Here is a 25,603-nt window from a genome sequence, read left to right on the forward strand (position 1 = left end):
GCAGAGTCACATTCTGGCCTACACTTACATGGCTGTAACTCTGTTGGCCCTGATCCTCAGTAAAGACATGTGCCATGAGGGTGTGAAATGCTCCCAGATCAGAATCTTTCTGCACCCTGACCCCAGCTCTGCACTCCTTTTGCACACATGTGAGGTGTTGTGCTGTTCGTGGTGCCAGACAGTGGAGGATCTGGCCCATTGTGTTTAATGTTATTTCTCCAGATCTGTAGCAATGGAATGGTGCTCAGAAATGGGTCCATAGCATACACAGCACTATGCTATCATATAGGTGCTGCCTCAGTAAGGCCACTGGAGCAAGCATTCAAGTATCAGGGGATAGCCGTGTTAGTCTGTATCCACAAAAACGAGGGGTCCGGGGACACCTTAAAGACTAACTGATTTATTTGGGCATAAGCTTTCGTGGGTAAAAAACCCACTTCTGAAGAGTGCATCTGAAGAAGTGGTTTTTTTACCCACGACAGCTTATGCCCAAATAAATCTATTAGTCTTTAAGGTGCCTCCGGACTCCTTGTTTTTTTTGTGGAGCAAGTGCTGAAAACAAACACAGAAGACTGGGAAGTGTCTGTCTGCTGCATTCCTCATTCCCGTGGACAAGCCCGGGATCAGGGCCTTACCCTGCTTCCTTCCCTGCACCACACTCAGTTGGTGACCCCTCCAGCAACTGAAGGGGCTCCCTATGGACATGGAGAACCAAGATCAACACAAAACAGAACAGTCGTTCAGGGAGAAGTATATTATGTTGAGCCATTTCCCTGCAATCCAGGGGGTCGTTTTTCTCCAGGGGATGGGGAGGGAATGGTATTTGTTACCCCATTTTCTATCCTTCCTTTTGGGGAGGCCAGAGGGGTGGCACTGCTGAGCCACCTCTGGGGAATGACTGAGCTCTTGCCTGTCCACAGGAGCCTGCAGCCACCCCTGGCCCCATCTTCCCCAGGTGCGCTCTCTCTCTTGCTCCCAGGGAGCTATGGGGCTAGTGGAGCATCACCAACTTTTCACAGGTTGATCTCACACCCACCAGACTAGGGTGCAGAGTGAGGAACTCTCACAGGGATGCTCACATCCCATTGCCGGAGATTCCCCTGCCTTCCCACGTGCTGAGCATAAGCCAATCTCACTTTAGGGACTGCCTCTACCTGCCCTTGCACCTTGTCTCATCATTCCCACCCCTTCACTGCAGGTGTGAAACACCCACTGCAGGGAACTAGTGCTTAATTTGCGCCAGGGCTTGCCAGGACTGAACCCTGGCAGCTCTGGGTCTCGCAGTTCAGAGCCCTGGCACCTCTAGTCTTAGTGAATCAGTTATGAAAATAAAAAAATTGCTTGAGCCCCAGCACCTGTTTCATTACCAATTAAACACTGCAGGGAGCCCTGCCTGGGGAGCGCTGTACCCCCAGCCTGCCAAGGTGAAGATGATGAGACAGGGGACCAGAAGGGGAGGATCAGGTCCTCTTTGTGTGTATGGGGGGGGGGGTCAGAATTTGACGCCTACAGAGAACGCAGGGAAATGTTGATTCGGGAGCCCTGTGGGCTCGGGGTGGGGCAGGGGACACACACCTACGGGGTAAGGAGTTCGAAAAACTGAGGCCTAGGCCAGAGGTCCCCTGGCCGGATCGGGCTCCTCTCGCAAGCCGGGTCCTGGGGTCCCCAGCCCGGGACGCTCGAGGTCCTTGCGCAGGGCGGGGCGGGGCGGGCGCGCAGCGGGCCGCGCTCAGGCTCTCCAGCGCCCCAGGACGGGCGGGGTCGGGCTGGCCGCGCCCCCCTCGGTGCGGTGGGTGCTGGAGCGAGCAGGGGAGGCCCCTCGCCAGCCTCCGCGGCCACATGACCGGGCGGGCCGGGAGCCAGGCGCACGGCTCGGCTACAAATGCAGCCCCCGGCGCGAGCGGGTGCATTCGTCGCCGCCGCTGCCTGGCAGAGCCCGGCTCGTCCCCGCCGAGCGACGCGCCCGGCTGCAGCCTCGGTCCCACCATGAGCGTCCGGCGCTGGCTGCTGGCGCTGCTGTTGCTCTGGCTCGCCCTGAGCGCGGGCTCCGGAGGTGAGTGCGCCGGGGCCGGGTGCCCGCTGTCAGGGCCGGCCGCAGCCCCCGGTTGGCCCAGCCCGGCTCGGCTCGGCACTTGTTGCACAGGCCGGGCTCGGGTAGCGGCTGGCGCTGGGCTGCGGGGAGCTGCCCCTCTCCTGGGCGCCGGGACACCTGTGGCAGGCAGCGGGTCGTACCAGCCCTGGCCGCGCTCAGCTCCTGGCCTCGGGGCCCGTGGCTCTGCGTCCTGCTTCTCCTTGCGGCCGAGGGCTGTGATGGGCATCGTTCTGCCCAGCCTCTCCCCGGCCCCACAGTGCCAGCCGCGCCATGTCCGCTCTCATACCCAGCTGGATCTGCTCAGTTAACGGGCATGGCCGTGTGTCTGACTAACCCGCAGCAAAGCAGCTCCCCTGCCAGGCTTCCTGAAGGGCGATGAGGCGCATGGAAGTGCTGTCGCTGGTGTGGAGCCAGAAGAGGACATAGCAGGGCCGGGGGGTGAACAGGGAGTTGTCTGTGCAGGGATAGGAGTGTGGGATGAGGGCACTGTGCCTCCCCACCAGGCTGCCCCGATCTTGGCAGTACCCTCTCCTTAAGGGGCAGGCCTGACCTGGGCCCTTGCCTCAGCCCATGCCCCCAATGATCCTGCAGGGCAGGAGGGGACCTGTTGCAAGAACAGACTTGCCAAAAGAGTTAACTTTCTGTGCAGGAGCCAGCACCGGTGACAGACGCTGACTCCCCCTGCAAGGGGAAGGCAGGAGCAGATGAGTGGTTTGGCTTCAACAGATCTGTTTAATTGGTGAATGTGTCTGGTCAGGAAAGTGAGGAGATAATAGCTGTGGCTTGAGGTTGGACTAGCATGGGGCTTGCTGTGCACGCTTCCTGCAGAAAGCTGCAGAGATGGCTCCGTCGTGACCACAGCACCCCCCACAGCAGTCTGGCCTTTGGCCCCCAGCCCTTCCCCACAGCTCCCTGGCATTCTATTCCCTGCAGCAGTGACTCCTAATTATCTGGCAATGTGTGTTGGCTTTGTGATGTGGCTACACTGCACTGCTGGGGACTAGCTGGGGTCCACAAACGCAGATCGTTTGGGACTTAATGCAGCTCTTTGGAGCCACAGGCTCATGCTTTAAACATAGCAGCACAAAGGCTAAACTTACAAGGCAATGACAGGGTGTGTGTTTATCCCAGTATCATGGGGAAGGAAAAGAGCTTCCAGATCACATGGGGTTAAATGGCATTGCAGATAGCTGTGGAGTCTCAGTCTGATCTAGAGAAACTCTGCTTTGTGTGCCCTTGAGCCTGCTGAGGCAGAAGGGGAGAGAACACCTGATGCTGAGTGTCAACGGATCCCAGGAGAGCTGCCCACAGTGACTCCCAGCCAAGATCAGCTCAGTACGTCTCCTATTGGCACAGCTAGAGGGCTGGCCCCCTTTGGCCTTGGCTAATGTAACCTCTGCCGGTAGCCCACAGGTGCCAGTTTGATCCTTGGTGGCTGCAATGGGCAGGATGCCCATATGGTGATACTAGCTGCCAGACTGGCACCTGCCCAGCTGCATCTGCTGTAGTGGCTGCCACTTACCAGGTGCCACTGGGCTTGTTCAGGTAGGCAGGAGGCTTGTTCCCAGATCCCTGGCATCAGGGTGGAGGTGCGTTTTCACAGTGTGCAAAGGGCGTCTAACGCCCATTTTGTATCCTTCCTATTCACAGTTGCTCCCTGGTCTTCCTTCCATTGTTCTGGTGCTGTCTGAAATTCTCTCCCAGTTCTTACCTCCTGCCCTGCTGGAACAGTGAAGGGCGCACCTGGGGAATGCATGGAGCGGAAGCCTGCTGTGCTCCAAACACTGGCACCGTCAGGCTGTGGCAGATTTTGTATGTAGCTAATGAGATGCTCAAAAGAAAAACAGGTGCTTCTAAGCAGTGCTGGTGCTGGTGAAAGGTGTCTGAGTGACAGCCCTGGAGGCTGAAAGCTTCTGTGTGCACAGAACAAGTGGACAGGCAGCAGCAGTGCCAGCATCCGAGAGCAGCAGGAGGAGGCATGGAAAAGCTGGCCAGCTGCAAGGGGTTCTTGTGTGAGGTACCCAATACAGAGCAGCCTGGGAATTGGTAGGCAGGTGGAGAGCTGTGGTCATAGAGTCTGGCCCAACGCCTCGGAACCCCAAACAGGAGGGGATTTCCAGCCCCACACAAGCTGTAGACCGGCACCTTATGAGTGGGGTGAAAGGATTGTTTCCCCACCATGAGCTGTGCTGTAGGGCTGAGACTGCTGCTGCAGACTGTGCCTCCATGAGGGGAAAACACCACAGCTGCGCCAGAGGTTTCAGTGCCAGCGCAATGGTCCTGTCCTTGCAGGTGCCGCCTCAGTGAGGGGTTCCAGACTGTGCAGCGTTGGGGGGAGGGGGCTTCAGCAGCAGCAGGGTTGTGCTGAACAGTGCAATGGCCACAGCCACAGGGTCTCTGCTCTTTTCGATCCTGGGCCTCAAGCTGCAGCCAGGAAAAGCCATGAAGGCAAAGGAGGGGGGTCGGGCCAGGGAGTCCTGCTATAGCCAGACACTCGCTACTTAAGGGTAAGGGGGGCTGGGGTCTCATGCTCTAGTTACTGTGGACTGGCCCTGTGGCTCTGGAGCTTGTGAATCCCCCTAGCCGAGCACTGTGTGCTGCGCAGCAGGGGGGAGGGAACCTGCCCAGTGATGCTAAACCAGAGCACCTCAGATGTTCTAGCGGGGCAGGGGCTGGCCCTGGCAGTGGAGACGCAGGCAGTGCCAGCGTGGCCCTGGCTGGCATGCAGGGCAGAACACGCAAAGCTAGCCTGGGGGCTAATCAACACCTCACTGATGGAACCTTATTGACAGGAATTGTAGGCTCTTCCTTCCCCCTCTGTCCAGCACAGACAAAGCGCTCTTCATGGTGATAACAAACCACATCCTGTCAGAACCACTGGCTGGAGAGCCCAGCAAAACAACACCACATGGACAGGGCAGAGCATCTCAGCCGCGGGAGCCTGTGTGCCGCCCGGCAACCAGAGGGGCTAGAGCCTGGGACCAGGCCAGGGCTTGGGAGCCCACCCCCATCATTTTCTCTGCCTCAGGCACAGAACCATGGCACCAGTGACCTTCTGGAGATGTGGCTGTGGGGAGCCCTGGCCTCCAGCTCCCCTTTCTGGCTAAGGCTGACCAGGCTGCCTTCATATGACTGTAATGGGGAGGGGTATCCCTGCACAGGGGAGGGCAGCTTACCCCACCTTCTCCCTGCCCCAGATCAAGTGCCAAGGTGAGCTGTCTAGGGGGTGGGGGGCAGCATTGTAATGGGATCATCCAAGGGCCCACCTCAGCCTGCATCACAACCCAGGACCTCTTGCAGACTAGTTGTTATGTGACTCCTCAGGGGATTAGGGGCAGCCCAGAGCCCTGGTGCCTGGGAGGGAACAGACTTCTGGAATTCAGGGCATTTCTCACTGGATTAATCAGTTTCCCAGCGCGGTGGAATGGTACAGAGGAATAATGGGGGGGGGTGCGCCCCCATCCCAGCTCCAACCCCAGGTGTCATTGGTATAGATGCAGACTCCACCCCACTGGGTCTTCTGAGACCCTGCGGGTCAAAGAGTGCAGGGAATGGCAACGTGTGTGAGGTGGGGTGCAGGCACAGCCCATGCGAGTGGCCTGTAGGGTGGGCAGTATGTGGTGCATGTACATGGAGGATGCATGTTTGTACTCCACACTATGAGCGAGTGAGTGTGCAGTGATGGAAGCAGGCACAGCTGCTCTGTGGGGCTGTGTGCAGTTAGATATGTGGAGTTCTCAGGGAGGCTGCCCCAAAGCCTGGTGTCCGCATGCGGAGGAGTGATGGCTCATGGTTACTGGTTGGGGTGGCTGTGCGCGGGGCAGCAGAGTGGAATGCAGAGCCTGTGACTGTGAGCATGGGCTGAGGCTGCTATTTGATCCAGGAATATCAGGAGCCCTGGCTGCTGGCATGAACTATCCCCACTTGCCAGAGAATTCCCCATGGCATCATGCCAAGGTCTGTAAGTGACCTGGCCAAGTCACTCCAGGAAGCACTCCACAGCCTAATGGCTCCTGCTGGGGGTAATCCAGGAAACCAGCTGCATACTCTGGGCCCATTTCCATCACCACTCTGTGCACCTTGCCTTCGGCAAGGGAGAGGTCTGGCTGGGACGCTAACACCCAGCAGGGATGTGCTGCCTGTCAGTGATCCTGGAACCACAGCCTGGGCTGAGAAGGCCCGAGGGGCTAGTCTGGAAGCGAGAGCTGATAGCCCAGGAGGCTTCCAGCCAGAGGCAGCAAATCCAGCCACTGAATCCAGAGTGAAGAGTGCAAAGTAACCAATTCCTGGCAATGGCTCTGAGAGCAGGGGACTAGTTACTAGCCACTGGCATTCCCTGTCTTATCCTGTGCCTGAACCCAGAGCAGTGACTAGACTGCCCTGGGGGTAGGAGTCTGCTGAGGGGGTTCCCTAGAGGGGCTTCCCTCCTTCCCAGGATACTCTGCAGAAGACTGGGAGGCTGCTCTCTGCAGCTGGGTGCCCTGGGCTCTGCCCCTGCTTAGAGTAAGTTGGCTGGGGGAGTGGGCTGAGATGCAGCACTGGGTTTTCTGCTATAGCCCAATGTTTAACCTGTGGTGGGGGCTGAATTCCCACCCTGGCTGGAGAGGGACCGTGCCTGGGGTGGCCATTGGCTCTTCCCATAGGAATCTCCCTGCCTTTGTGGCACTGGGCAGGATGCAAAGGCCGGGAGAAGAGGAGGAAATGCAGCAGGTCCCTCTCCCTGCTGGTGGGAGAAGCACCAGGAAGTGGTGACCTGCTCTGCTGTGCTTGGGCCAGGTTTAGTGTGCAGCCAGTAATGGTGGGGGGAGGAGAACCTCAGCAGAGCCTAACTGTCCCAAGGAGGGCTGGAGTCCTAGAAGGGGATTTCCAAGAATATCTCCCCAGCCCTGCCACAAGATGCATCCTCAGGAGGAAGGAAATGACTTGGCCTCAGTGAGGGGCTTCAGTTGATCCCAGCCCACCCCTGAGCAAAGGAGCTGAGCTCACTTTCCTTCCCCAGAGGAGAGTCCCTCTGGCAGGCAGCTGGGGAAGGAAGCCCAGCAGGGCGTGACACAGAGCCAACTCTGGGAGGGGCTAGCCCTTCCCACCCTCCATAGAAACAGCCCCTGGCTTTGCCCATCCCACCCTGAGTGGGGTGGGAGGGAGAGGAGGGCTCTTCACACAGACATATGGACAGTCTGTGCTGGGATGGCTCCAGGCAGGTCCTTCCATGATAAATGCACCAGGAAAAGGTTCAGAAGAGGGCAGCAAAAATTAGGGGTTTGAAACAGCTTCTATCTGAGGAGGATTAATAAGATTGGGACTGTTCAACTTGGAAAAGAGATGCCTAAGGGGGGATATGATTGGAGTCTATAAAATCATGACAGGTGTGGAGAAAGTAGATAAGGAAGTGTTATTTATGCCTTCTCATAACACAAGAGCTAGGGGCCACCAAATGAAATTAACAGGCAGCAAGTTTAAAACAAAAGGAAGTATTTCTTCACACAATGCACAGTCAACCTGTGGAACTCTTTGCCAGAGGATGTTGTGAAGGCCAAGACTATAACAGGGTTCAAAAAGGAACTAGATAAATTCGTGGAAGATAGCCACTGATGGACCTATTAGCCAGGATGGGCAGGGATGGTGTTCCTACCCTCTGTTTGCCAGAAGTTGGGAGTAGATGACAGGGGATGGATCACTTGGTGATGACCTGTTCTGTTCATTCCCTCTGGGATACCTGGCATTGGCCACAGTCGGAAGACAGGATACTGGTGTAGATGGACTTTTGGTCTGACCCAGTATGGGTCTTATGTTCTTATGTTCAGCAAGGCAAAATGTAGGATCTGAAAACCAAGAGTTGGGGCAGGATTGGGGGGTTCTGAATATGGGGTTCAGAAACCACTGAGCTCTGGGAGGCTGTAGCCCTGGGACATGCCAGGGCTGCTGTGTGACTTGATGGGCTTTGTGGGCAGGGGCCTCTGGCACTAACATACTTCCTCTGTCCCCAGCACCATTGGCCGAGGCGCCGGATGGCAGAGACCTGGAGAAAGGGAACATCCGGAACCTGGTGCACCCCAAGGGGGTGCGGAATGGAGCAGGACACCGGCAGAATGGCTGGAGAAAGTCCCGGCGTCCAAGACCTCGTCTCTCCCACAAGGGCCCCATGCCTTTCTAGCACAGGTAATGGGTCTTTCCATGGGAAGGTGGGGGGAGCCACGTGGGACCAGCCCAGCACAGTGTGACAGGGCATGTCTGGGGAGGTGCAGGCATGTGGGGAAGCACCACGGCTGAGAGAGCAATCCCAACAGAGTACAGGTGCTCTAGGCATGGGCCTCATCCTAGCCCTCTGACACCGAACACCTGTCCTGGGGGTGGGGACAGTGCTCGGAGCTGCTGTCCATAGAGCAGATGTGAACAGAGTCCATCCCAAGTGGGTGCAATGCTTCGGTCTAGCTGCTCATAGCTACCAGGGTCTGCACTAGAGGCTGTGGGGTCCCCTGAGATTATCCTGGAGGCCATAGCTTCTGGAGTATCTGCAGTTGGGGGTTAGAGGGCTCCCCCAGGACCATTCGCTTGGTTATAGAATAGAAAGCCAGATGTGATTTTTCTGCACTGCTCAGAATGGGCTCTGGGGGCAGCCTCTTATGCAGGAGGAGAGCCTAGGTTTGTCTTTATTGGAAAGATGCAGGAGGGAGCTGTGTGGGCTGAATTGGGTGCTGGGGGGAGAGGTCAGTCTCCCAGTGGGGGCTGTGGCCTCCCCTGACTTGTCTCTTTGCCTCTGTTCACTTGCAGGGTTGCTGTTGGCCCCCTGAAGGCCCGTTCCCATTGTCCTCTCTGTTTTATAGACTGGTTTGCTTGTCATGGAGCCCTGAGTGCGGCGCTCCTGCCTGCTGAGGTGGGCAGGCTCCTCCTGTCCGCCAGCCTGTCATGCAGCCACCCTGGATGGAGCTATCAGCACCTTGACCCCCCTCGCACACAGAGACACAGACCCGCATATGCGCAGCAGGCATCTCCGCACCTTGTCTCTGCAGACCCGGCACCCAAGGTGGGTGCAGCTGCTGGCATCTTTCCAGTTTCCCTGCTGATGGCTGGGGTGGATCCCCGCCTCTTTCCAGCCCTTAGCAGAGGGGACAGTGCCCAGGGCTCACCTTGACCTAGCCAGCCTCATAGTCCTCCTGAGTGGGCCCCTAACACAGCTCAGGACTGAAAGGGTGCTTGGCTGCCAGCTCCCTCTGTCCCCTTGGCTGTCTTTCTCTTACAGAAGCAGCAGGACCGCAGACTCCTGTGCATGGGGATCTCTGCGCTGAGGGGATTGGGCTGGGTTGCCCTTGCTCCCTTGGTGTTTCCATGGGACGAGGAGGAGGAGCACTGCTGTAATGAGCCTGCCTGATCTCATTGCTGCCCTGGCTTCTTGTTAGCCTGCCAAGAGGCTGAGCAAAGAGCACGTAGCTCCAGTGCAGCTGTGATGGGGGTCATGCTAGGGGCTGGGAGCTGTGGCTGGTATGAGAAGGCCACTGGGGCTGAGAAGCACAAGGGGAGAAACTATTCTTCTGACTTCCCTAGGCAATCCCCCATTAGTCCTGTCCCCTCCACTCCCTAGAGAGCTGAGCACCTCATCTGCAGGCGTATAAGGTGGTGTTCGGCTTGGGGGGGGTCTATTTATTCTTGTGGTGCTAAACCTGCACCGGGCCTCTTCAATGTCTTTGAACACCTCGCACCTTCCTCCATGGGAGATGAACCGGTCCAGTGCTTGGTGCTGTAGAGACGGCCTGGTGCCCTGGCCCTTGCTCTGCAATGACTCTCGCAACTGCCCCTCTGCGGGGCTGCTGGGTCCAGAGGATCTTGTACAGCATGGCCACACACAATCCCACCCCACATGACTGTCTCTCCATCCCCATCCTGCAGTCTGTTTTGCTGTGCATGTGGCGAGGACAGCACAAATCCAGCGAGAGCTGGAGGAGGGAGTGAAGGAGCAGCCCTTGGAAGAGGGGCTTTCCCAGGTGTGGGGGCTAGGATCTGAGCCTGGGAGGCCTGCTGCGTTGGAGTGCCCCTGGTACTGCAATGGTGCTATGACACAGGCCCTGGGAGTGCCCTCTCCTGGCAGGGTGCAGGGAGGGGTGGGATCTGGCATCTGCACTGGCTAGTCTGGCAGGGAGCTCCTTTCCCCCACGCTTCTGTGCCAGGGGTTTCCCCTTGTGGATCTTGGCTCCAATCACACTGAAGTCACTGGAGGGCCAGCTGTGGGGGGCACACCCCTCCCCAGCACTGAGCCATGGTGCCAGCATGGCTCCATGGGGTGAGGGGCACCGAGTGGGTAGGCAGAGCTGGCTCTTGTGTAATATTTCAGGTGTCTGTCAGTGATTCTTGTATAAAATACTAATTTATACCAAATGTGGATGCCTTACTCCAGACAAACCTGTTCCCTGTTGGTCACTGTTTTCTGCATCTGTAAAGATTGGTCTGTGTAAATGTCTTTCTAATAAAGTTATGATGACAATAAACCCTTCTTTTAGGAGGTCCAGACACTGTTTGTTCCCTTCTCCCTTGGGATGGGGATATGTGTGATCCTGGGTGTGTCAGCCCCCAGCTTAGCCTGGACACTGCAGAGCACCCCCAGGGCTTCCTGGCTGTAGCTTGCAAAGGACTTTCCCCAGGTCAGTCAGGACCATCCCCATCGCACAATGGGAAGCTGCATGGGACCAGGCCTGGAAGGAATGGAGTAGTGAGGGGCAGTTAGGTTCTGATCAGTGGGCAGTAGTGAGCAGCTCTAGGGTGGTGGAATGTAACTGGGGCCCTGCCCAGTGCAGGAGACTGTCTGTCCCATCACTTTAGTCCCCTCCCAGGATTTACTGTTGCTGTTGTTGAGCTCACTGGCAAGTGGTCTGGATCCTGAGTGGAAGCAGTTGGTTCAAGCCCTGCTGTCCTCACCTGCCTGCCTCAGCCACGCTGCAGCCCCCTTGGAAGTCAGGGCAGTTATGTGAATCAACCCTCTGCCTCCCCTTTGTCTTGTGGAGGCCCATGCCTGCCTTGCCAGGAAGCCCTTAGCTGAATTAGGAGGGCTGTGATGCTGGCTTAGATCACCATGCAGACACTTGAGCCCAGGAAGAGCACTTTTAACCAGGCCTCTGGGCTAGCCATGCAGTGGGTCATTGCTCCCTGCTCTGAGCCAGGAGCTTTCCTGTTTCCCTAGTAAGTCATAAAATGTTTTCTCACAAAACTTTACAGCTGCAAGTGCCACTGCAGTCCAACCATCGGGGCTCTTTTTTCTTCCCTGAAATGCAGTCACTGCTGGGCTGGGGCTGAGCAGTTATTTTGAACGAGAAGAGCATATCTCACTCAAAGTGAGTGGTGGAGGGTTTAAGGAGGCAGAATGGAATTACCCACAGTGGAGGTTGCTGGATCTGCATGGCCCAATGCATCATCCCAACAATGTTCTAACTGCAGGAAGCCACCTTGAGGCTGGTTATGCTGAAGGAGTGTGCGGGTGTTTGTGACAGCGCATGTATTTCTGCAGGAGGGTGCTATCTAGAGGCTGCCTCGTCAGAACTAAAGTGACGCTTCAGTGCCAAGAAACTCATGGACTTCAGTCCTCACTCCCCATTCACCTATGCAGGATGTTATTTCCTAGCCCCTACTGCCCGGTCTGAGGCAGGATATGTGTGCAAAGGCACATACTGGAGGGTACTCCCAGGGGCTGAATGTCTGAACCTGCCCATTGGCTGGGATGTTGGTATAGAAAAAACAGGAGCATCACAGACATGCTGTAGAGCAGGCCTGCACAACTCGTAAAGCAGCAAGGGCCATATTACTCCAAAGAAAACAGTTGAGGGCTGAACTCCCCTGGCCCTGCTGAAACACCTCCCCCACCCAGTGCTGCTCAGGCCCCCGAAACACATCTCCTGCCCCAGGACTGCCTGGCCCCATGGAACCTCCACCCCCCAAGTATAAAGCCTCGCCGCCACTGCCCACCTGGCTTGTCATCCCCCCATGAAATAAGGGGAGGAGAAAGGGGGGGACAGTTTGAAGGGATTTTCTGGAGCTATGAACTAAGGGGAGGGGAAAAGGAGGCAGTGTGAAGTGATTGGATCTGACTTCAAACACAGGGAGCTCAGTGGGGCAGTGTGATAGGGGAGGGGGAATGTCCCTGGACCGGGAAAGGGCAGCAGTCAGGGCAGGGCAGGTGTCTCTCTCTCTCTCCCCCGCCTCTCTCCTCCCCTGGGGATATCCTGGCTGCCCACAGACAGTTCAAACCTCCCACCCCCAATCGCTAAGGAGGCCGCCTTGGGACCAACCAGCGCAGTAGCTGCCCCGCCCCCAGCCGAAGGGGGGGATTTGAAGAGGGTCTCAGCCTAGTCCCTGTCCCCCGCCTGAGCTGCGGCTCAAGCCCAGGCCGGGTGCCCCTCCCCTCGCTCGGCACTTACTGGCTCTGCCTCGTGCCCAGCGCTTCCCACCTCAGCGGGCCCTGGAAGTGATGCACCTGCTGTACGCCATGTGGGCGTAGTGGGAGATGGAGACACGTGTGGTTCTGACTGTTAGGGTGGTTGGAGAGCGGAGTGTGCGCACGGGGCTGTGAGGCAAGGGGCAAACCCAGCAGCCCCACCCCATCGCTTGCCCACGGGCTGCACAGTGAGTCTACGTGGGCCGCATGCGGTCCAGGGACCGCATGTTGTGCAGGCCTACTGTAGAGAGAGTTACTCTCCTGCTAGGCCAGCAGAGGTGTGGCAAGGGCACAAGGAAAAGGAGTGGGTTCCAAGAGGGACGACAGAGGGATGAGGCTGTGGGACCGAAAGCTGTGTGGAGTGACAGACGTAGACCCATAGGACTGGAAGAGACATCTAGTCCAGTCCCCTGCACTTATGGCAGGACTAAGGATTAAGCTATCACTGACAGGCGTTTGTCTAACCTATTCTTAAAAATTTCCAGTGATGGAGATTCCACAACTTCCCTAGGCAATCTATTCCGGAGCTTGCCCACCTCAACAGTTAGCAAGTTTTTCCTAATGTCCACCCTAAACCTCCCTTGCTGCAATAAACCCATTGCTACTTGTCCTATCTGCAGAGGTTAAAAAGAACAATATTTCTCCCTTCTCCTTATAACAACCTTTTATGTACTTGAAAACTATTATCGTGTCCCCTCTCAGTCTTCTCTTTTCCAGACTAAACAAACAAAAAAATTAATATCTTCCCTCATAGGTCATGTTGTCTAGACCTTTAATCATTTTGGTTGCTCTTCTCTGGACTTTCTCCAGTTTGTCCACATCCTTCCTGAAATGTGGCACCCAGAACTGGACACAATACTCCAGCTGAGGCGTGAGTTGAGTGGAAGAATTACTTCTCATGTCTTGCTTGCAACAATCCTGCTATTACATCCCAGAATGATGTTCACTTTTTTTTTTGCAACTGTTACACCGTCCACTCTGTGCAACTGATTGTTCCTTCCTCAGTGGAGTACTTTGCATTTGTCCTTATTGAATTTCACCCTGTTTACTTCAGACCATTTCTCTAGTTTGTCAAGATCATTTTGAATTTTAATCCTATTCTCCAAAGCACTTCAGCACCTCCCAGCTTGGTATCGTCCACAAACTTTATAAGTGTACTCTCTATGCCATTAGCTAAATCATTGATGAAGATATTAACCAGAACTGGACCCAGAACTGATCCCCGTGGGACCCCACTCATTATGCCCTTCCATTATGACTGTGAACCACTGATGACTACTCTCTGGGAATGGTTTTCTAACCACCTTATAGTAACTTCATCTAGGTTACATGCAGGGTGGCTCAGGGAGTGCTAGGGTTGCCACCTCTGAGCAGGACTACCACCTGCCCCCACCCTACCGCATGCCCCCTGGACACCACCTGCTCCCCCGTCCCAAGGCCCTGTCTTCCATCCTGTCTCCTGCTCCCAGGGCTGCCCTGGGCACTGACCTCACCAAGCAGAATGCAGCACGAGCCAAATTCACCCCATTCCTGCCCAGGGCAACCCTTGCAGCCAGTATGTACGTGGCAGCAACTGGGCACTGCTGCCCCTAACTCCCCCTGTCCTGCTTGCTGCTCCCAAGCCACCCCCTCCCCGACACGCTGAACCCAAGCACCCTCTGCAAAGGCACTGCCACTCCTGGTATAGACAGTAGGCAGGGCCGGTGCAACCTATTAGGCAACCTAGGTGGTCACTTAAGGTGCTAGGATTTGGGGCGGGGGGGGGGAGATTGTCTTAAGTGGCGACCGCGGCGGCCGGATCTTCAGCCGCCCCAGTCGCCACCGGCATTTAGGCATAGGGAGCTGAGGCAAGGGGGCGCGGGGAGGGCCGCCTGCAGCAAGTAAGGGGGGGATGGTACACAGGGGAAATCCCCGTCCCAGCTAACCCCTGCTCCGCCTGCCCCAGCTCACCTCTGCTCCGCCTCCTCCCTGAGCACGCTGAGGCCACTTCACTTCTCACGCCTCCCAGGCTTTCAGTGCCAATCAGCTTAGGCGCCGCAAGCCTGAGAGGCGGGAGAAGTGAAGCAGCAATGGCGTGCTCGGGGAGGAGGCAGAGCAGAGGTGAGCTGGGGCAGGCAGCTGCCACACAGCTCCCTGGGCCGGGGGAGGAGCTGCCATGGTGTGGGGGGATGCCTCAGGGCGGAGGAGGGGTGGGGAGCTTCCACGGGAGGGGGTGCCTCAGGACGCGGGGGGGGCAGGGAGCCACTGCAGGGCTTGGGGACGGGGGAGGGCGCAAGGTGGAAGTTTCGTCTAGGGCACAAAACATCCTTGCACTGGCCCTGACAGTAGGGCTAGGGGAGACATTGGGGGGGACTGACAACAACCAGGGCGGGGCTGGGAGGACTTACAGGTTTCCTGGGACAGCTACCTAAAAAAGGGAAACTCCTGGGAAAATGGGGACAGGTGGCAGCCCCGGCAAGCGCCAGAGACAGGAACCACTCAGTGCAGCAGGGACAGGTGGCAGCTGAGCTCGCTGGCAGGGGCAGTTGGTTCAAGCCCTGCTGTCCTTGCCTGCCTGCCTCAGCCATGCTGCATCCCCCTTTGAAGTCAAGGCAGTTCAGTGAATCAACCCTCTGCCACCCCTCCATCCCGTGCAGGCCCATGCCTGCCTTGCCAGAGCTGAATTAGCAGGGCCGTGATGCTGGCTCAGATACCAGTGCAAACACTTGAGCCCAGAATGAGCTCTTTGAATCAGGCAGCTGGTCTAGTCATGCTCCTCCCACTTCTGCCTGTAGCATTTCATGTTAGAGAGACAAGTGGAGGGAGGTAATATATTTTATTGGACCAGTTTTTGTTGGTGAGAGTGTAAGGACCGAGGACTTTTTCTTTAGTAAGTAGCAACAGCAACCACACATGGACAGCAGCAGCCATGAGCTAAGCAGCAGCAAGTCACATCCTCACATTCCATCTAAATTACATCAAAACAGTGTAACATCACGCTGTTAAGAAGGCTCCCGTCCAACAGTATCCAGCACCACCAGATAAAGAAACAGATCTTAAGATCTTTAAAGGAAACTGTGCTTTATAGCGCTCTGTCTGGCAAGAAATAACTTATCCGCCGTTGTGACTGTGAAATCTCTACTTCTATTGTCTTGCCTTTGTGGTCCCCACTTCCCTATTGTTTATTGTAGGGTCTCTGTCTGATTCTTTCATCGTTTCTGTCTGTTGCATAACTCATTTTGCAAGATTTAAAACAACTAAAGCAGTGAGGTCTGACGGGTAAAGAACTGTTTAGTAGTGGGCTAGGGTGGGTGGAAAGCACTGTTTTATAGGCTTTAGTTTAAAATGATTGGTTAAGATATAGCTAAGCAGAACTCAAGTTTCACTATATAAACAGGATCCAAAGGGAAGTTCTTTGGAATCCAACTCCAGGACACAGCCCAAGATCAGAGCTGACAGACCTCAACACCCTGCCAACCATGTGGTGCGGAAATGAGTCCCCACATGACCTGATCCTGACTGGCCACCAGGAAAAGTTTGTCTGCCTTATTGGGAGTAGTGAGCATTGTATGAGTAGTGAGTATTCTGTTTTGGTAACTGTTAATAAATAGGGGATAAGGATTGTAATGAAGTGGCCTCTAGCGAGACACAACTGAGAGTAACAATTCAGGACGAACTGCTTGCAGCAGGGCAGTTACAGACCAAAGGTGGAGTTCCTTTACTAAGGCACGCCAAACCAGCCAAACAGAGAGGACTTTGGTTTTACCCCACTGGCTAGCCAGAAGTCATGCAAGCAATTCCCTCAGATACTCAGTTCCCTTGTATCACCACCATCACCACTTCTTATGGGGACAAATGGTTATGAAAACCAATATCCCAGTAAAAGAAAAGAGGTTCTCCCGATCCCAAAGGACCAAGCCCCAGACCCAGGTCAATATACCAGTTAGATCTTACCCACAAATCACGCTGTTGCCAATCCTTTCGAATCTAAAATCTAAAGGTTTATTCATAAAAAGAAAGAAACAGATGAGAGTTAAAATTGGTTAAATGGAATCAATTACATACACTAATGGCAAAGTTCTTGGTTCAGGCTTGTAGCAGTGATGGAATAAACTGCAGGCTCAAACTAAGTCTCTGGAGTACATCCACAGCTTGGATGGGTCATTCAGTCCTTTGTTCAGAGCTTCAGTTTTAGCAAGGTTCCTCCAGAGGTTAGAAGCAGGATTGAAAACAAAATAGAGGGGTTTCTAGGGCCTTTTATATCCTCTGCCATGTGGAAGGACCCTTTGTTCTTACTGTGGAAAATCACAGCAGCAAGATGGAGTTTGGAGTCAGATGGGCAAGTCACATGTCCATTCATGACTCAGTTCTTTACAGGTAGAGCAGCCATTGCTCCCATACTACCTTGAATGTTCTCAGGAAGACTCTTCATATGTGGATTGGAGTCTCCCAAGGTCCATTGTCAGTTAAGTATTTCTTGTTTGGGCACTTAATCTGAAGAGTTTCTTCTCAATAAGCTGGCCAAATGCTTCACTGGTGCTACTTAGAATCAAACATATTGAGATACAAGTACACAGCCAATATTCATAACTTCAAATACAAAAATGATACATGCATGCAGATAGCATAATCATAACCAGCAAATCATAACTTTTTCATAGACATCTTACTTGACCTCCTTTTTACAAGATTTGGTGGCACTATAGGACCTTGATTGCAACAATGATCTATATGGTCACAGTTCGTGTCATAATATCACACCCCCAAAACAAAACTGATGCAGGAAGGGATGACACAAACATCACTGACTGCATCTCAAGAGCCCCCCCATTCTCGGTTCTGTCTTACTACAGCTAGTATTGGGTTAGAAGCCATATTAGTGTACTACAGAAATGATTTATCAAAGTCATGTTAAATAACATGATTGAATCTTTTTACAGACTCAAGGTAAAACTTGAATAATAGTGGATTGGATCTGCTCTTGCAGCATGGTTCCTGTATGCATAGGTGCCGACTCCATGGGTGCTCCAGCCCTACACGGGACAAAATTAGCGGGTGTTTCACACCCACCGGCAGCCAAGCTCCCCCTGCCCCCACCTCGCCTCTTTCTTCCACCCTCCATGTCCTCCCCCTCCCTCCCAGCTCTTCCTGCCCACTGTCTAACAGCTGTTCGGACTTTCCGGGAGGGCGGGGGAGCAGTAGGGATGTGGCACGCTCAGGGGAGGAGGCAGAGAAGAGGCAGAGCAGGGGCAGGGACTTGGAGAAAGGGGGTAGAATGGAGGCAGGAAGGGGGCAGGGCTGGGGTGGAAAAAGGCAGGGTAGATGGAGACTTTGAGGAAGGGGTGGAATGGGGGTGGGACGAAGGCAGTGCAGGGGCAGGAAGAGGCGGTGCAGGGCGAGCGGTGGGGTCGAGCACCCACCAGGCAGAGGGGAAGTCAGTGCCTATGCCTGTATGTCTCGTGATCTTGCCAAGAGCTAAAGAACTTAGCTACTTTATCCATACAAGTTCTGGCAAATGTTTGGAACCCAAGTAAGTCACTGTAGATATTAATGGTTTTCATAGTGCAGGAATCTTGGAATTTTGCCGTGAAAACAATATAGTAGTGTGCCTCAGTTTCTCTTTGCATACAACACATCAGGTCTGGAATGTCTTTTCTCCTGTGAAAAGTTCCAAGACTGTTTACAGGCACTAACTGTGCAACATCAGCATTACAAGGCCTTTTAACATAAAGTGTGTTCTTATGTATCACTCTTAACATGTTCAAGGGATTTTCCAAAAGATTAGGCACATTGTACATTTTTAGAGTTCTTGGTGATAGCAACACAATAGTTACAAAAATTATCATTAGTAATAACAACAAATTCATTGCAAGTGTTCATTTACAATAATTTTTGTCATGCCACACCTTTGACTCAATACCATTGGGGTTTTGGCATTTTAGGGTTTCCCTGTGGCTTCCTTTTGCAAAATTAAGTTCTCTTTTTCCTCCTTGTCCTATAGGATCAAACCCTGATTTTTCTTGCTTAACATAATCAACTGGCTGATTGGGTGTGCCCTTTTCTCACAGCTTTTAGAAAGTCTTTCTTCTCCCTGTCAGCCAGGCAATTTGCATCCAAACAGACAGGAGCTGGTTCACCAGTTTTCAGATCCTTAACTGTTACCAATTTCAAGGTTGGACTCTGTCTTAAAGAGATACCGTCCATTTTTACTAGCAAGTTAGACTCAAAGTTCTGTGGTCCTTCCATTACCAACCTCTGCTTCCACATGGAATTAGATGTTAAGTCCATTGAGAGACTACAAGTCATACCCAAAGTGTCTAGACATGAGTATATCTGCCATCCCTTGCATTTTTGAGAGATTAACTACACAGCTGTTCTGATCTGCAGACTCAGCTACCCAGTCTTCTCTCTGAACCTGAGACACTACTGTTCCCTCACAGAATCTACATGGAGACATTTCTGTTCCAACAACATTGTTTTCCCAGCAAACTGGTCAAGCACAACCACTTGGTTAAAGGGCTGTTTAACTTTCTTAACAATTTTCATTCCATCTTTTCAAAGTGATCCACACTGGATCTTTCAAAGGGAAAGTCAGTGGATCCATTCACAACAGAAAATTCCTGGCTGCTAGGACCTAAACCTTTCTTGATCAAATCACTTCCACACCCTTCAGTTGCCACAAACTGCTTGCAAAGACTACCCTGAAAATTTTTCTCTTCAGGAATCTTTCTAAGCACCAGTTTGTCTTTACCTTGCTCCACAGAAGCATTGCTCTGTTGAGCCACTACCAACTCCTGAGTTTGACTAAGGATATGGCTACACTTGAAATTTCAAAGTGCTGCTGTGGCAGCGCAGTGTGAGTGTGGTCAGAGCACCAGTGCTGGGAGAGCTCTCTCCCAGCGCTGCATGTAAACCACATCCCTTACAGGTGTAGCTTGCAGCGCTGGGAGCTGTGCTCCCAGCGCTGCGGCACTGATTACACTGAGGCTTTACAGCGCTGTATCCTGCAGCGCTCAGGAGGGTGTTTTTTCACACCCCTGAGCGCGAAAGTTGCAGCGCTGTAAAGTGCCAGTGTAGCCAAGCCCTTACATTCCAAATCACCTTTGGCTCATCAGGCAGATTCCTACACAATCCCCTTTCAGGCAAACTGCTAGATTTCATAGTCAAAAGGTCAGAAGCATTCTCCTTCCCTTTGCCACACCCAAGCTCAGGAATCTTTTCCTTCTTGCTACAAGTTCCCAAACTGTCAGTAGGTAACATAATCAAGTCACCTTTATGCTCTCCTTGGCCCGGGCTAGGACAGAGTTGCTACACCTTTACCAGCAACACATTAGCAACAGGCAAAATACAAGCACCAGAATTGTCTGGTCTCTGGGATTTTGCCATGACACTAACTGGATGCAACCAAGTTACAGTGTCATTCTTCCTAGCAGATACAAATTTAGGACCATTCCCTTCCTGGGCTTTAGTTGAATCCAGAACCAACTCTGAGACAACTGCACTACCCTCAACCATCACAGACTGAAAGGCACCTTCTGTCTGCTCCACAGACAAAGAACTGGAGACACATTCTCCTTTACCAGACACACAGCTTGGGATCTTCTTTCCCTTGTCCACGCACACAGGGCTGTTCTCAGACAACTGCTTGGAGACTGGGGTAGATCCCTCCATGGGCAAGTCTATATCCCTAACAGACACAGGAACTTTCCCTTCACTGTCACAATGCTCCACACAGATAACAGATAAGGTATAGGGACATTCATCTTCCACTGTTCTTACCTTCCCAAACTGCTGACTAGACAAAGCCATCAGCTCACAAGGCTGCCTAGGCTCATCCAGACTTCTCTTGCCTTCCTCTCCCTTGTCCCAGCAGCCAGGGCTGGTTATAGACAAATATTGGGAGAGTGGGGCAGCTTCCTTACCACGCACATTGCCACTCCCAACAGATAAACTGCTGCTCTTCTCACTACACTGAAACAACAAGGAGTCCGGTGGCACCTTAAAGACTAACAGATTTATTAGGGCATAAGCTTTCACGGGTAAAAAACCTCACTTCTTCAGCTGCATGGAGTGAAAATTACAGATGCAGGCATTATATAGTGACACATGAAGAGAAGAGAGTTACCTCACAAATATAGAACTGCATTCTGTTTTGGTAACTGTTAATAAATAGAGGATAAGCATTGTAATGAAGTGGCCTCTAGTGAGACCACTTCAGGACGAATTGCTTACAGCAGGGCAGTTACAGACCAAAGGTGGAGTTCCTTTACTAAGGCATGCCAAACCAGCCAAACAGAGAGGACTTTGGTTTTACCCCACTGGCTAGCCAGAAGTCATGCAAGCAATTCCCTCAGATACTCAGTTCCCTTGTATCACCACCATCACCACTTCTTATGGGGACAAATGGTTATGAAAACCAATATCCCAGTAAAAGAAAAGAGGTTCTCCCGATCCCAAAGGACCAAGCCCCAGACCCAGGTCAATATACCAGTTAGATCTTACCCACAAATCACATTGTTGCTAATCCTTTCGAATCTAAAATCTAAAGGTTTATTCATAAAAAGAAAGAAACATAGATGAGAGTTAAAACTGGTTAAATGGAATCAATTACATACACTAATGGCAAAGTTCTTGGTTCAGGCTTGTAGCAGTGATGGAATAAACTGCAGGCTCAAATTAAGTCTCTGGAGTACATCCACAGCTTGGATGGGTCATTCAGTCCTTTGTTCAGAGCTTCTTACTGTGGAAAATCACACAGTTCTTTACAGGTAGAGCAGCCATTGCACCCATACTACCTTGAATGTTCCCCAGAAGATTCCTCAAATGTGGATTGGAGTCTCCCAAGGTCCACTGTCAGTTAATTGTTTCTTGATTGGACACTTAATCTGAAGAGTCCCTTCTGAATAAGCTGGCCAAATGCTTCACTGGTGCTACTTAGAATCAAACACATTGAGATACAAGTACATAGCCAATATTCATAACTTCAAAAATAAAAATGATACATGCATACAGATAGCATAATTATAACCAGCAAATCATGACTTTTTCATAGACATCTTACTTGACCTCCTTTGTACCTTGGTTGCAACAATGATCTATACAGTTCGTGTCAATAATATCACAAGGATATTACAGTGTAAGGCACTTTTCACTGGTAACAGGCACTACAAACCCACAGAAGAGTATGCCTTGAGTCCTAGGAACTGAGTAAGGATGGCCCTGAACCCTAGGAACTGGGTAAAGATGGGGGTGCCTAAATTAACTGGGTTATGCCTTGAGCCCACGGAAGGGTAAACGTGAGGTGCCCTAGAGTGTGCATGTAACAAGAGAGAATAGCTTTTGAGCTTACACCAAGCTCTTCGTCAGCTCTGGGAAAGGTCCCAGAGTGTCACAAGATGGAGCAGATTTGTAAGCGTAAGGATCGTTTTTCTATGTCAGTTCATTCAGAAGTGTAGTGATTGTTGGTGTGGCTTTTAATGCACAGGATGAGGTACACCACATGTTGTGACAGGCATGTGCAGGGCCCATGGATTTTGAAAGGTGTGTTGTGGGGGACGTTGATCATCATATCAAGGGCACTGCATCTGCAGGTTTTGTATCCTCCACCTCCCTAGGTAACCCATTCTGGTGCTTCACACATACCCCCTACCCTCCAGTAAAAAAGTTTTACCTAATATCCAACCTAGACCTCCTCCACTGCAACTTGAGACCATTGCTCCTTGTTCTGTCATATGCCACCACTGAGAAAAGTCTAGATCCATCCTCTTTTGAACACCCTTTCAAATAGTTGAAAGCAGCTATCAAATCCCCCCTTATTCTTCTTTTCTGCAGACTAAATAATCCCAGTTCCCTCAGCTCTCCTCATAAATCATGTGCTCCAGCCCCTAATCATTTTTGTTGCCCTCTGCTGGACTCTTTCCAATTTTTCCACACCCTTCTTGTAGTGTGGGGCCCAAAACTGCACACAGTACTCCAGATGAGGCCTCACCAATGCCGAATAGAGGGGATTTTTCATGTCCCTCGATCTGCTGGCAATGTCCCTACTTATACAGCCCAAAATGCCATTAGCCTTCTTGGCAACAAGGGCACACTGTTGACTCATATCCAGCTTCTTGTTCACCGTAACCCCTAGGTCCATTTCTGCAGAACTGCTGCCTAGCCACTCGGTCCTTAGTCCGTAGCAGTGCATGGGATTCTTCTGTCCTAAGTGCAGGACTCTGCACTTGTCCTTGTTGAACCTCATCAGATTTCTTTTGACCCAATCCTCTAATTTGTCTAGGTCCCTCTGTATCCTATCCCTACCCTCCAGCGTATCTACCACTCCTCTCAGTTTAGTGTCATCTGCAAATTTGCTGAGGATGCAATCCACACCATCCTCCAGATCATTAATGAAGATATTGAACAAAACCGGCCTCAGGACCGACCCTTGGGACACTGCGCTTGATACTGGTTGCCAGCTAGACATTGATCACTACCCCTTGAGCCCAATGATCTAGCCAGCTTTCTGTCCACCTTATAGTCCATTCATCCAGCCCATACTTCTTTAATTTGACAGCAAGAATAGTGTGGGAGACCATATCAAAAGCTTTGTTAAAGTCAAGGAATAACATGTCCACTGGTTTCACCTCATCCACAGAGCCAGTTATCTCATCATAGAAGGCAACTAGATTAGTTAGGCATGACTTGCCCTTGGTGAATCCATGCTGACCATTCCTGATCAATTTCCTCTACTTGAAGTGCTTCAAAATTGATTCCTTGAGGACCTGCTCCATGATTTTTCCAGGGACTGAGGTGAGGCAGACTGGCCTGTAGTTCCGCAGATCCTCCTCCTTCCTTTTTTTTAAAGATGGGTGGTAGGTGACAACAAGTGGTGTGTGGTCAGTGGGGTTTGTTTCTGCATGGGAATTAGTTCTCTGGGGTTTGGTGAAGGCAGTTTTAAGTGTGTTCAGGTGTGTACCCTGGACTTTCTCCAAGGAACATATTCTGTGATATCTGAGTGCCCAGCTGTTGCTAACAGATTTCCTCCTATGTTTGGGCTGGTTACTGGATCTGTGGAGGTAGGTGTGGTGACCCATGTGTTTCTTGTATATAGTTGTGTGTAGGGTTCCATTGATGAAGCTGATCATGGTGCCTAGGAGTGGGAGTTCCCTACAGAGAGTCTGATGGGTGGTGGTGGTTGAAGTTGTGGTGGAAAGCTCTGAGGGAGTTTAAGTTGTCTGTCCAGAGGATTGAAATATCATTGATGTATCTCAGGTGTATCATTGGTTTTGTGGTGCATTTGTCCAGAAATTCTTCCTCAAGGTGGCCCAAGAAGAAGTTGCAATATTGGGGAGCCATCCTAGTACCCACGGCTCTGCCCATGGTTTGGACAAAGTATTTGTTGTTGAATGTAAAATAGTTATGAGTGAGGATGAAATGGATGAGTCTGGCGCTGTGTTTGGAGTGGTATCTGAGTGTTGTCTTGTAGATAGTTGAGACAGGCAGCGATGCCGTCATTGTGAGGGCTTCTGGTGGATAGGGAGGTGACATGCATGGTAGTGAGGATGGTGTTATGAGGAAGGTTATTAATGTTGCAGAGTTTCTGGAGGAAGTCAGTTGTGTCCTGGAGGAAGCCAGCCCTTTGTGTGGTGAGTGGTCCGAGGATGGTTCTATGAGTCCCCATATCCCTTCAGCAAGGGTTCCATGGACAGATATGATGGGTCTGCCTGGGGTCCCTTGTCTGTAGAAGGTCCCTGGGGTAGGTTCTTGGGGATGAGGTTGTCAAGTTTCTCTTAGAGTTGTTTGGAGAAGGATTCGATGATATCCTTTAAATTCCTGGGTGGACAGTGGTGTAGGGTCTCTGAGTTCTTTATAGTAGGCAGTGTCGGAGAGTTGTCAGTTGGCCTCATATGATGTAGTCTTCGTGGTTCAGGAGTACAATAGAGACAATCACTATGCTCTCAAATGAACTCAAACAGAAAAATGATAAAAGACAAAAACACCCTATCACCTGTGGGCCAACACTTTTCACAGAATGATCATTCCGTATCTGACCTCTCAGTCTTTGTCCTCAAAGGAAACCTGCACAACACCTGCCAAAGATGAGCTGAGGAGTTTAAATTTGTAACTCTGCTAGACACTACAAATCATGGACTGAATAGAGAGACACTGGATTTATGGCTTATTACAAGAACCTATAACCCACTAACTTCCTCTGTGCTATGACTGCAGAGGCACTAACTTCACCATGAATGGTCTCTTGCAACATGTATTAACTCTTTATGCTTAACAATCTGTTCCACCTTGTGTTTAGCTGTGGCATTCGTACCTCTCCCAAACCTGAAGAGCTCCGTGTAAGCTTGAATGAATGCTTGTCTCCCTCACCCGCAGAAGTTGGTCCAATTAAAAATATCACCTCACCCACCTTGTCTCACTGATATCCTGGGACTGACACAGCTACAACACTGCAAACAACATTTCATTTCACAAAACAACTTGTATTTGCTGAGTCAGTGACTCTTGGCTACAGTCCGGAAGCTGCTGTTCTCTGAGATTCCTACTTACCGTCCTGTGGAGTGTGAGTGCTCACAAACAGCACGTGAAGAAGGGGCAGGCTCAACAGCCAGGTTCTAAATCAGGGTCCGTCTACACTTAAAGCATTACAGTAGCACAGTGGGAGTGTTGTGTCTGTGCTGCTGGAGCACTTCAGCATAGACACCGTGGTTAATCCACCTCCCTGAAAGGTGGTAGCTAGGTTGACAGAAGAATTCATCTGTTGACTTAGTGCAGTCCACACCGGGGGTTAAGTCAACATAACAACCTATTTACACCCCAGTGAGCCGTAGGTATGCTAGTGTCAGTTTGTAGTGTAGATCAGCCCACAGTGAGCTATACACAAAGATGGCTGCTCAAAACAGAGTCTGGGCAGGAGCCTGGGACTCAGGAGGAGACCTGGGATCCATTCCCTTCTCTACCACAGACTTTCTGTGTGACCTTGAGCAAGTCACTTAGCCTCTCTGGGCCTCAGTTCTTGAATCTTGGCCCTGCCCTGACGCTCAGGGGATGTGAGGGTAAATGCGTTAGGTTGTGACGCACCCATATCCTGTGATAAAGGGGGCTGACTAAGTATTGTTGCC

At 52.1% G+C, this 25,603-nt stretch overlaps 1 protein-coding gene across 2 annotated transcripts; it reads left to right on the forward strand.

Annotated features, from left to right (window-relative positions):
- The first annotated feature begins 1,839 nt into the window (after nucleotides 1–1,839).
- On the forward strand, nucleotides 1,840–10,577 carry APLN (apelin). 2 transcript variants are annotated; one of them, XM_050964244.1, is made up of 3 exons: nucleotides 1,840–2,053; nucleotides 8,080–8,251; nucleotides 8,864–10,577. In XM_050964244.1, the coding sequence occupies exons 1-2, from the start codon at nucleotides 1,840–1,842 to the stop codon at nucleotides 8,244–8,246; spliced, it is 381 nt and encodes a 126-aa protein (XP_050820201.1). In that variant the 3' UTR covers nucleotides 8,247–8,251; nucleotides 8,864–10,577. The 2 variants fall into 2 exon arrangements, with proteins under 2 accessions (XP_050820201.1, XP_050820202.1); XM_050964245.1 differs by having other exon boundaries at nucleotides 8,917–10,577.
- The last annotated feature ends 15,026 nt before the right edge of the window (nucleotides 10,578–25,603 follow it).

Source organism: Gopherus flavomarginatus, chromosome 8 (assembly GCF_025201925.1).
Source record: "Gopherus flavomarginatus isolate rGopFla2 chromosome 8, rGopFla2.mat.asm, whole genome shotgun sequence".
NCBI lineage: Eukaryota > Metazoa > Chordata > Testudines > Testudinidae > Gopherus > Gopherus flavomarginatus.

Excerpts from the sequence above, each read along its gene's own strand:
- APLN (XM_050964244.1), top strand. The coding sequence starts at position 1,840 with ATGACCGGGCGGGCCGGGAGCCAGGCGCACGGCTCGGCTACAAATGCA. Across the intron at positions 2,054-8,079 it reads CCTGAGCGCGGGCTCCGGAG|CACCATTGGCCGAGGCGCCG; the intron begins GTGAGTGCGCCG and ends CTCTGTCCCCAG.